This window comes from Penaeus monodon, chromosome 11 (assembly GCF_015228065.2).
Source record: "Penaeus monodon isolate SGIC_2016 chromosome 11, NSTDA_Pmon_1, whole genome shotgun sequence".
Taxonomy (NCBI): Eukaryota; Metazoa; Arthropoda; class Malacostraca; order Decapoda; family Penaeidae; genus Penaeus; species Penaeus monodon.
This window is the reverse complement of record NC_051396.1, coordinates 10891275-10903774: the sequence shown is the minus strand read 5'-3', so window position 1 is coordinate 10903774 and position 12500 is coordinate 10891275. Positions and strand designations below refer to the sequence as shown.

Sequence of the window (12500 nt, the reverse complement as noted above, 5' to 3'; positions counted from 1 at the left end):
GTCTCACCAGCACACATACGATATAAAGAAATAAGTAAATACGGTTATGATGAATCAGATTTTAAAAATGTTGTTTGGAGTTTTCTGTTCATAGAATTTCTTGTAAGATTTCGAGATAGTCTAATGGGCCAAGAATAAGCAGCCTACTGTACTTCACATAAACTCTTACTTATCGTCTAATTCGGCAACTCAAGTCACTACAAGCAGGCCTATGCGTAATGCCCAGACACGTATCTTGTGTGTTGAATAACATCTGACCGAGAGTCAGTTGCAAGTATACAGCATTAATCATACAATGAGATAAATTGAAGAGCCACAGTTTTACGAAAATTATTGGAAAATGCTTCTGAAACGCAAAAGAGTCCCCAGAGGCAGAGCTTTCCCTTCCCCTAACTGCCTGCATTGCGGTCTCGTGTCTTCGGTGCTTGGTGACTTCTTGCGCATTCAGGCCCCGGCCCATCTGAAGCATCCTCTGCCATTGTTCGTATGTCTTTTGCATTATTACATTGAACTCCCTATAGTCGTTTTTCGATTAATATTTAGAAGGCGCTGCCAGAAATAATCATTTGTTATGTCCAAGATAGTCTGTCTCTAAGTACTGACACTATTACTTAATGTTTTTTTTATTGTTTGTCTGTTCGTTAGCCATCAGTCGTTAATATCAATCAGATCGCTTGTTTTCTTCGATATGTTAAGAGAAAATAGTGGATTATCAGCATCAGTGATCTGTGACTCACCCAAACAAGAAGGAGCGACCGGAGGGCCCTTTGTCGAGGCTCCTGAGGGCGGCCATCTCGGTGTCCGTCAGGGCGAAGTTCCAGACCTGTTGGCCGGACGAACTCGTATTATTAGTCGAGGGGAAACGTACCACCAGAGACATTGGATTGATTAGTGTGTGAACTTTTTTTTCTTTTAGGAGAACAGGTCTGCTGTGTCTGCGTAATTGTGTACCGACAGTATATGCATAATAATTACTTATTGTGCGACTAAACCTCTGGCCACTGGACTCACGTCGTTGTTGGCGGCGATGCGCGAGGGCGTGACGGACTTGGGGATGGCGATGAGGCCCTGCTGGACCAGGAAGCGGAGGAGGACCTGCGCCGCCGTCACGCCCTGCCTCTCCGCCACCAGCCGCACCACGGGGTCCTCCAGCACCTCCGGCACCGCGTGGCTGCGGAGACAGAAACGAGTTGCCAGCTTCAGAATCCGGTTGCATTAACAGCATTGTTGCGTGTGTCTCGGTTATAGTCTCGAGTGTCTTGGATACATTCCCAGAGGATGAAATGGAAACCTCACCTGAACCTCAGCCGAGTCATCTGCTTCCGGCCGGGGGAGCCCAGGGGGGCGTAGGCGGTGATGGCGATGTTGCGGCTCTTGCAGAACTCCTGCATGTCGTGCTGCTGAAAGTGAGCGTGCAACTCAACCTGCGGAATTGAGGAAGGTGATTAGTAATTAATCACATATGTGTGTGTGTGTGTGGTGTGTGTGTGTGTGTGTGTGTGTGTGTGTGTGTGTGTGTGTGTGTGTGTGTGTGTGTGTGTGTGTGTGTGTGTGCATGTATACATATACATATATGTGTGAGAGAGAGAGAGAGAGAGAGAGAGAATTGTTCTATTCTTATTATAGATTTTATATACTTAAAAGCAAGCCTATCTCAGATGCTTAAAAGATGTCCCCAAGCTCCTGCTGTACCATTAGCAATATTCAACGCAAAAATGATTAAAGACACTTTATATATATATAGTCATATTCATGTACATATACACATATATATATATATATGTGTGTGTGTTGTACATACACATACACACACACACACACAGACACACCACACATCACACACACACACACACACACACACACACACAACACATAATATATATATATATATATATATATATATATATATATATATATATATATATATAATGTGTGTGTTGTGTGTGTGTGTGTGTGTGTGTGTGTGTGTGTGTGTGTGTGTGTGGTGTGTGTATGTGTCGGTTAGTATGTGATACTATATATATATATATATATATATATATATATATATATATATATATATATATATCTACACACACCACACACACACACGCACACACACACACACACACACACACACACACACACACACACACACACACACACACACACACACAAATATATATATATATATATAGGAGAGAGAGAGAGAGAGAGCGAGAAGGGAGTAGCTGGACAGATAAATTGATAAATAAATAGATATTTGTAAACACGGTCCTGAAACAGAAGTAAAAATCTAAACACGAAATGACTCACAGATTCCCCCCGTTCCTCACCTGCTGCACGGACGGAGGAATCTTAGCAACGGCGCAGATTTTCCTGAGCTGCTTGATGGAGAAGTTGGAGACGCCGATGGATCTTGTCAGGCCCAGCATCTTCATCTTCTCCATTTCCTTGAGGGAGGATTACACTTGATGTTGGAGTTTGGGTGATTTATGATTGCTTAGGTATATAACATATTCACAAATATATGGATACATTATTACATGCATACATACATACATAAAGACATACGTACAAACATAAAAGGACACACGAAAGTATACATTAATACATGCATACATATACATAAATATATACGTACATGCATATATACAAGTACTCATACGCACACACATCTCCATTTCCTTGAAGGAGTAAAGCACTTCTTATTCTCAGTCACACACACACACACAACACACACACACACGCACACACACACACACACACACACACACACACACACACACACAAGAGGAACAGAAAGAAAATGATACACAGAATAAGAGAGAGAGAAGTACAATCCCACACAAATATCTGTACATACGAGATATCAGCTAATTTTGTCAGTTGTAACATTTACAAGGGAAACGCCATACCCTCCACACAGCGATGAGGTCGGTACCAAAGTCCACGCTGAGCTGCCCATCGACCATTGGGAAAGATGTCGTCATCATCCTTACCCTAAAAAGAACAGGTTGATGAACTAAATCACAAATCTAATAACGTCTATAGAAAAAAATAAAATACATGAGACACTATAGTTTAAATCGTGGTAGTGTTTCATTATGAAAAAAAGTCATATATCTCATTGTACGGAGCTCACTGACTCACTAACCACCAAAGGTCACGAGTTAAAGAGATGAGAGATTAAGGAAAAGCTTCTAAATTATGTTATGGGTTCCTCACTTTCATGCCGATGGGGAGATGGACGAGGTAGAGGTCCACGTAGCCCAGCTGCAACTTCTCCAGGGACTTCTTCAGGAACTTCTCCACGCCTCCTTCGTACATGCCGATCATGGGCAGCTGCGATTGATGGGGTCATGAAAGGCAAATGTTATGATTTTCTTTTCTATAACTATTTTTGGGGTTTTATATTGTCTGATGCTTGTCTTTTTCTTTTTTTTTGGCATGTGCTTTGTTTAGTGTTGAATTCTTGACTCTTCCTTCCTAACTCAAAGTTTTACGTGTCGGTTCTCTGATATTTTCTCCTGAATTCTTTAACATAATTTCATTCGACTTACACTCACTCCTTCCCCTCATTCCCTGCCCCTTGCCCGCCTCCCTCACCTTGGTCACGAGAAGATCTCGCCCCTGCCTGTCTTCTCGAGCCAGTTTCGGATGCCGGCGCCGACGGCCTCCCCGTTGAGGTAGTTGTAGGCGATGTCGATGTGGCGGTAGCCGGCGTCCAGCGCCGCCTCCACCGCCTGCGTCACCTGCTCTGGGGGGGACTGCGGGGGAGGAAGGCTAATCTCTTTTGCGACTGAAGGACATGAAGCACTTATGAACTCTTTGACTTAGTTAAATGAAGCTGGTACTGAGAAAACAATATCAACAAAATATGTTTCATGAAAGATGAGTCAACATTGAAATCCTACAGGAACTAATCAACATGCTCTACTCTACTCATCCATATATATATATATATATATATATATATATATATATATATATATATATATATAATATATTTGAAATCTACTCTTAGTGCTGAAACTCGTGAATGATTTGCAGGGGAAGATGGTGAAGGATCAGAATCGCTCTTAGGCATTATAAGTAGATGGGGGAAGCGTGAATTACGTCAAAATCTCCTTTCTCCTCAAAGCTGACGCCTTGACTGAATGGGGATTACCCATTTGCTGGCAGCAAGGTCAAAGGAGCCTCGCACTGCCAACGAACAGATTTACCAAAAGTGATACGGCACAGTGCAATAGACTGTTAATTCATAGCTACGCCTGATTACGGCAAGTTTTATACAGCAAGAAGAGTGTTCAAGAGCCTACGTGAGAGATCATGTCATACCAGAGAAGTAAAATCGAAAAGGAGGAACATCCAGATAATCAAGCTAATGTTTCTGGAAACTACTTGATCCAGCTAGCAAAACAGCTTAAGATGTTAGCTTAATGCTTAAATTCAAGGGAAAAATAAGGCAAGATTGAATATTTAAAGGACTAGGTAAATGTGGCACCGACCTCCCAACAGCCGAGTCCAACGAGAGGTATGTGACCTCCACAGTTCAGAGTGACTGCCTTACTCATGTCTGCTGAAGAAATGAATGGATGAATGTTATTAGAAACAGAATACTTATATGACTAGACTGATGACTACGTATATATTTCTCCCTATATTTCTCTTTTCCTTTTCTTTATACTTCTTTCGCTTCCGGTCAACTTTTCAATTTCAAATTCACTCTTAAATGAATTTGTTATAGAAAGAGTAATGGGAATCCGGAGATAACTTATCAGTAACGAAAGAGCCAAGTCTGCATACAAAGATATAATCTCTGTCATTTTCTCTTCACGAGTTATCTGTGGCATGCGCAGTGTCATTCTTACTTTCACTGTCTGTGGATTAATTGTTATGCATTATATTTTGTCTTGGCATTCTATAAAAAAAAGTATTTCATGACCATAGAACAGTATCGATATTTTTTCCAAAAGGAAGGTTTTATATCGCATCCATCCCACGACACAGAAGTACAATAGTGTATTTCATCGTATTTTGATTTCACCAAATGTGTGATACCTACACGCATTATTATTGCTTTTTATACACCAACGAAACCATAGTCATTTATCAACTTTAATTATAATGGATGAAAATTTCATTGAAAATTAGAATAATTACTGGAAATATACGAACAGAACAATACTAGCCAATGTTGACGGGAATGTGTAAGTACCTTTTTTTTAGCTTCATTGTTTAACTATTTAAAGAAGATAATTCATTCATTTACACAGATTAAGTTTTACTTTCATACCTCCTTACTCATACAAACACCTACCTCCCATACTGACGCCACTGGTTCAGACTCGTCTTTTCTAGCCCTATCTTTATCTATCTTTAATTCTTTACTATCTCATTCTCTCTCTCTTTTTGATATATTTCTCATCTTCTCTTCTTATATTACTCATCTCTCTTAACTCCTTATTGATCATCTCTTGAGATTTACGCGCATTCTCTGGATTCCTTTGTGAAATGATATTTTAAACAATCTTACGGAAAGCAGAGTACTAGGTAGAATATAACATCTTGTATATACAATAACAATTAATGTTGATACTGATATTATGTCAACAAACGATAGAAGATTTTGTATCTTTAAAGAAATATTTTTTATGACTTCAAGTGGATGTACTTATGGGAATAGATAAGAATAAATGGTATATTTAACATCAGATTAAGTGCTTGACATTTTATCTAGTACTATATATATATACAAATATAATATACATATATACATATATATCATATATATTGATATATATATATATATATATATATATATATATATATATATATATATATTATATATATAATACATGTATATGATATTATATATATATATATATATATATATATATATATATCATTATATATATAATATATATATATATGCACTTGCAGAATATATATGGATGTATACGTACAGATTTATAATAATCTTGATGACGATAATGGCGAAGACTATTTTCAATCATATTTATAGATAATTAAGTATTTATCTGAAATCTGTTTTTATATTGAAAATACATATATCAAAGAGACACAGAACGTCCACAAGTGTAAAACAAAATTCCAACATCCGAACACTTACCTTTCCTCGTACTTGAACTTCTTGAATATTCTCTGAACTATTATACAAATAAAAGTCCCCTTGATTATTTTTATGGTTACCTTTACTCGTCATTTCCCAGACAATAAAAAAAAACGAACTCATCTTTTGCAATATCACTGTCATCCCGCGGTTGCTTTATCGTTACGATCCCTACAATCTTCGCATGCAATGTGCTGTTTTCTGTCTAATATTTACACTGCTGAAACAGAATGGGATTATCTACGTGGTAAATCGTTATCTTTAGCTAGAAAAAAACAATTTTTTGAAAATATTTTATTTCTTTGTGTATTCTCAGAGCATATGAAATGGATATGTCACATTTATATTTTATTGACTTTAGATGAAGTGAAAATATCTTTCATAACTATACTTATAGTACACAGTGTGTGTGTGTGTGTGTGTGTGGTGTTTTACATATGTTTCTATATACAAATGTACGTACGTACAGTATGCATTTATATATGCATGATATATGTATGCATATGTATATGTATATATACATATATACATACATATATATATACATACATACATATATTAACATACATATATGAGTATATGTATGTATGTGTATATGATTGTATGTATACACGTATGCATGCATGTGTGTATAGATATTGGTACTGGCACATGTTTTCTTCTTAATAATCAAAAACGGCAGGCGCGTGCGAGGGCAGCGAATGAAGAGGTGAGTGGAATGATGACAAAATTCTTTATATTTTGACAGGCAGTCTGAACTGACGACTGCAGCCATTCGGACATTTCTAATGGTGACATTCCGGGTGATCTGCCAACCTGGAAGTGAATAGTAAGTTACTTAATAACATATCATATCTATATCATAATATCGCATAACCTGAACTACTGTACAAAACATTTAGGTATAATAAAAAAAAATCAACATTCAAACAGCCAGTTATACATACGTAGAGCCATCTTCTCTCCCTCTGCCTACCTAAAACTCTTCTTATGCAAATTAAGAGTAATCTGTCACAAAGATATGACGCAATTGCTTCGCGACTCACCCAGGGCGGTTGGCGAAGACGAAGGAGCGACCGGAGGGCCCTTTGTCAAGGCTCCTGAGGGCGGCCATCTCGGTGTCCGTCAGCGCGAAGTTCCAGACCTGGTGGACAAGATATTTCAGGTAAATATTACATAATGATGACGGAACGAAATAAGTCATTTTTAAAAAACAAAGAAACAGATTTGGCCAGAATCCTTATGCTCATACAAACATATAAAAAAAAAGTTTCTTTATTACAAGAAAAGTCATAAGAAATAAATCACAAATGCCTGGTGGACGAGTGAGCAAGTATTATTAAATGAAGCAGATATGAGTGATGAGGGAGATATGTTTGTGGGTGTATAGGAACTGAGTAATAGAGGATATATGCAGTAATATATGTTTGGGGGGAGTATTAACGTTCATATGTGGATGTTGCGTTGACATTGCATGTCTACTACATTACACCGTTCGCAGTTGCATAAACGGCGGTTTATAGACCAACACCAGCTTATTGTGAGCCTGCAAACCCCTGGCCTTTGGACTCACGTCGTTGTTGGCGGCGATGCGCGAGGGCGTGACGGACTTGGGGATGGCGATGACGCCCTGCTGGACCAGGAAGCGGAGGAGGACCTGCGCCGTCGTCACGCCGTGCCTCTCCGCCACCAGCTGCACCACGGGGTCCTCCAGCAGCGTCGGTATATAGCTGAAGGAGATGAGAAAAAAAAACGGAATAAAATGAATAACACAGATATAACGGCGCTGAGTGTTGCATAGAAAGTCGTTTTCCTTTGGTTATTTCCCTTTTTTCAGAGCTTATCATTGATATTTCAGCTTTACAAGACAAAAAAATAAATAAATAGATAATTCTTTCATTTTCTTCTCTCTACACAAGTATTACAACCTTTCAGCATTTTTAAGCGAGACAAAGAAAAAGAAACTCACCCGCCGCTCTGCGTAGGAATGCTCTGCCGGCCGGGGGAGCCCAGGGGGGCGTAGGCGGTGATGGCGATGTTGTGGCTCTTGCAGAACTCCTGCATGTCGTGCTGCTGGAAGTGAGCGTGCAACTCAACCTGCGGGAGAACATAGATATTTTTATTCGTGAAATAGAGTGATCAGACGTGGCATCCCAAACAAGCCTGTTTGGGATGTGGTCAGACTAAATAAAGTAAGCAAAGGCCCCTAAGTTTGTTTGTTTTTCTCGCAGTTCCTTCTAACTAAGAATGCTATCTCGCCCGTTTGTTCAGTAGAACTAAACTTCCGAAAGACATATTCTGCATCTGCCGTGAGCTACCACTTGCATTGATTACCGCCTTCTACGGAAACCACTGCCCAGAACACACACATACACAAACACATATACATATACATATTTATTTATTTATTTATTCATTCGTTTAAGTTGGTGGATAGATGGATTGGTATATAAGAAAATATATGTCGATATATTACAGGTACATATCTGATATACATACAGTGATGTACATATCTATGCATACATTAAATGACACGCTGATATGTACCGATATATTGTGTAAACAGATCTCGGTTATGTACGGATCTCGTAAATAACCGAGCACAATTTCCAGACATACGCATTCAATATATAAAACAAGTCAACGAGACAAACACCTGTTTAGGGGAACAGACGATCATATAAATCAAGTAACAGAACCTGGGGAAAAAAAGCTGGAAGAATAAAAACACGGATTCCCTGTAGCGTCTATCACCTTGTCACCCATAACCTTGTATTTCCTCCTTGTTTCCGCCTCTGCCTCACCTGCTGCACGGACGGAGGAATCTTAGCAACGGCGCAGATCTTCCTCAGCTGCTTGATGGAGAAGTTGGAGACGCCGATGGACTTCGCCAGGCCGAGCGTCTTCATCTTCTCCATTTCCTTGAAGGAGAATTACTATTTAGTGTATAATTACTTGATCATATTTGCTTGGTTCATCACACACTCACAAAGATATATGTAGATAGATAGATACATGCATACTTGCATGAATACATACACATATGTGCATGTATGTGTGTGTGTGTTTGTGTGTATATGTGTGTATGTATATATATGTGTGTGTGTGTTTGTGTATGTGTGTGTATCATTATATCACATGCCTACTTTAATTAATAAAAAAATAACACTACAACAGAAGCGAGAGGGAGAAGGACACACCTTCCAGACGGCAATAAGGTCTGTTCCGAAATCCACGTTCAGCTTCCCATCGACCACCGGGAAGACATCGTTGTCGTGTTTGCCCTGAAGAGATCATTTTCAGTTCTGGTCTGTTTATTTCATTTTAAATTTTCTATTTACCTTTTTTTTTTTGGTTATTGGCAACGCGATCCTAAGAGTAAATAGGAATTGATAGGATTTCAGAGGAAGTAATTTTTTTTTTTTTTTAAGATGGTAAATTATAGAAAAGGTATGAATGAGAATGAATATCTTCACAATACAAGAGATGCATTTGACCGGTTTCGATTGTGTCTTCGTCAGAAAATCATGTATTTCTGACGAAGACACAATCGAAACCGGTCAAATACATTTCTTGTTTGAGAAGATATTCATTCTTATTCATACCTTTTCTACATCTGTCAATATGAATACGGTTCATTTGTAAATTATGATAGGTATTTATAGGAGGTCAAATCGATTCAAAGGTGTGTTTTCCAAAAGATTCTGTACGAAAAGAGAAATTGATAGAACATCAAAATAAAGTCAGAGAAATTGTTTTAAGAAGACTGTCAATGGAAAAAGGAAAACAGAATGAGAATTCAAAGTCAAATAAATTTTGTTTTCCTTTTTAGAAATCCTAAATGCAAAAGGGAGTCACTAAAGAGTCCAAATAGAGCCAAACAAATTGTCCAGAAATATTAAAATAAAAAGAAACGTTAAAAGATATATCCTAAATGGAAAGAGGAATTGACAAGTGTCCAAATGGAATCAGAGAAATGACCCAGAAAATCACGGCGCCTTACAATCATGCCGAAGGGCCCGTGGACGAGGTAGAGGTCCACGTAGCCCAGCTGCAACTTCTCCAGGGACTTCTTCAGGAACTTCTCCACGCCTCCTTCGTTCATGCCGATCATGGGCAGCTGTGGGTGGGGAAAGGAATAATGATGTCTTTAAAAATGGAAATGTTGGGGTATACTGATATATTTTAATTTATGTTCCTCTATCAGTACAGTTTCACATCACTGATAACAAGCATCAAGAATAGTAGAGGTAATTTATCAGGTAGCAGAATATCTAAACGACTTACATTATCGCCTCGTCCTCAGGCTGCGTCAGATCATTCTACTTTCCTAATTCACTGCTGTGCATTCCTCCGACCCCTCAGTGCCCTTCCTGTATCCAGTCTCATGCCCTTGAACCCAACCCCCCTCACTCCCTGCCCCTTGGCCGCCTCCCTCACCTTGGTCACGACGAAGATCTCGCCCCTGCTCTTGCCTGTCTTCTCGAGCCAGTTCCGGATGCCGGCGCCGACGGCCTCCTCGTTGAGGTAGTTGTAGGCGGTGTCGATGTGGCGGTAGCCGGCGTCCAGCGCCGCCTCCACCGCCTGCGTTACCTGCTCCGGGGGGGACTGCGGGGGAGGAAGGGGGGAGGCTGTCAGTCTCTCCTGATACTAAAGATATTAATCACTCTTAGACTCTTTGACCACATGTATGTATTCCGGGTGGGGACTGCGGGGAGGGGAAGAGCGTGAGTTGCTTTGAGGTCATGTAAGTGGATGTAATAAGTTGTATTCTTAATTTTATTCTGCCTAAAGTAAAAGGCTTTAACTGAGTGAAAAAGGAAGTCTCTCCTTTCAAGCTGATACCGATATTCGTTAATGGGTGACAAAGGCATATACAACAAATGAGATGAGTCCGCAACATACCTGCCAGCATCCCAGCCCGATCAGAGGCATGCGACCTCCGCAATGCAGTGTGACTGTCTTTTCCATTGTTGTGCTGTAAAAGAAGGCGATTGAACGTTATAAAGAAAGACAACTTCAAACGCAGAGCTGAAGAAGAACGGCGAAAGACAGTTCTTAAACATATATACGCCATTCTTGATTATATGCTGATAAACACTGCATAGACTTAATAGACACAGTCAAAGAGCAACGAAATACATGGGAAGCTAAAGGTAAGAATAGATAGGACGTAGGAATAGGCAAGGTCTCCAAGATTTATTTCTCTCAACACCTCTTGTTTAGTCATTCCCTCGAGGCGAACGAATAATGAACACCAGGAAACGTGTATTGACTGATTAGCGGATTAACGCTACATTTATTTCGGGCGCTGAACGAACAGTTTGGTCTCATACTGAAAGAAAAGAAAAGAAAAGAAAGAAAAAGAGAAAAAGAAAGAAAAAAATACTTACAAATATAAATGTATGTATGTATGTATGTATATATATATATATATATATATATATATATATATATATATATGTATGTATATATATATATATATGGGGGGGTGAGTATATGTATATATATGTATATATACATATATACATAAATAAATATACATATATGTGTGTGTGTGTGTGTGTGTGTGTGTGTGTGTGTGTGTGTGTGTGTGTGTGTGTTTGTGTGTGTGCATTATATATAAAGTATTAAACAGAAGACCCTGTTTAATACTTCTATTCTGTACACACTCTACTTAGCACTACTGGACGTGGCACAAAACCCTACCAAGCACCCCTACCTTGTGGCAGAACACCTTTCCTGTGCAGTGGACGAACCTCGACTGATTACAGTGCCGTCTGTCTCCTTCTTTTATCCGCTTGTGTCCTTGATCTGTTACTTGCTACCCTTCCGGTGCGTACGATTTTTTAACACATAAGTAAAGCTAATTAAAACATTACAACGGAATTCGATACGTTGGATTCGATATCTTCCACAACTAAAACGAAATTGCGAGCACGTACTTTTAAATACAACTCAGCATACGAAGTTATAGGGATCGAAGCAGTAACGCAAAAAGCTCATCCGACGCCGCAGGTGACTCAGCAGTGAGTATGTCAACACAGCGACTCAGAGTGAGGCTGCATGGTCTCTCGGCCGAGGTCTGATAACGAGTTAGGTTTATAGGGACCTCTACTTCATTTTTTTATCGGAAATATGGATATGAATTTTATCTTGTATTATCAATGTTCTGAAATCTGGGTTAATGTCAGTCAAAGAACAATTGAAAATAGTTCCTTTGTTTTTGCGAGCACATAAACTCCTCTGATTGAATGGATTTCTTTCCCATGTAATGTAAACAAGCACATACAAACCATATTCGCTGACAACCTATGAAGAACAAGGGATGAATTAGAAAGAATTATGTTACAGGGCACAAGGCAGTGTATTCAGCGTTACAATA

The 12500-nt window shown here is 39.2% G+C and overlaps 2 protein-coding genes across 2 annotated transcripts in view; both read right to left on the bottom strand.

The window, feature by feature from the left end:
• LOC119578749 (aldo/keto reductase slr0942-like) overlaps nt 1–4590 on the bottom strand; it is a 5011-nt gene extending 421 nt beyond the window's left edge. Inside the window, 10 exon segments of the mRNA XM_037926365.1 lie at nt 738–823; nt 1012–1171; nt 1297–1424; nt 2316–2432; nt 2898–2960; nt 2962–2982; nt 3208–3324; nt 3589–3599; nt 3602–3749; nt 4491–4590. Coding sequence (XP_037782293.1) covers nt 738–823; nt 1012–1171; nt 1297–1424; nt 2316–2432; nt 2898–2960; nt 2962–2982; nt 3208–3324; nt 3589–3599; nt 3602–3749; nt 4491–4556 — 917 coding nt within the window. The 5' untranslated portion in view covers nt 4557–4590.
• Nucleotides 4591–6688: 2098 nt separating this feature from the next.
• LOC119578748 (aldo-keto reductase family 1 member B1-like) lies at nt 6689–11894 on the bottom strand. The gene is made up of 10 exons (XM_037926363.1): nt 11838–11894; nt 11021–11093; nt 10556–10723; nt 10119–10235; nt 9316–9399; nt 8920–9036; nt 8085–8212; nt 7689–7845; nt 7162–7259; nt 6689–6931 (listed from the first exon to the last, which is right to left on the bottom strand). Exons 2-10 carry the CDS (start codon nt 11084–11086, stop codon nt 6901–6903), a joined length of 966 nt encoding a protein of 321 aa, XP_037782291.1. The 5' UTR covers nt 11087–11093; nt 11838–11894; the 3' UTR covers nt 6689–6900.
• Nucleotides 11895–12500: the final 606 nt, after the last annotated feature.

What these genes read in the sequence shown, in the direction of transcription:
- LOC119578748 (XM_037926363.1), bottom strand. Translation starts at nt 11,086, where the DNA reads ATGGAAAAGACAGTCACACTGCATTGCGGAGGTCGCATGCCTCTGATC. An exon ending in ACGGGCCCTTCGGCATGATT is followed by an intron (nt 9,400 to 10,118) that starts GTAAGGCGCCGT and finishes TGATCTCTTCAG; the next exon opens with GGCAAACACGACAACGATGT. An exon ending in TTCCTCCGTCCGTGCAGCAG is followed by an intron (nt 8,213 to 8,919) that starts GTGAGGCAGAGG and finishes GTTCTCCCGCAG; the next exon opens with GTTGAGTTGCACGCTCACTT.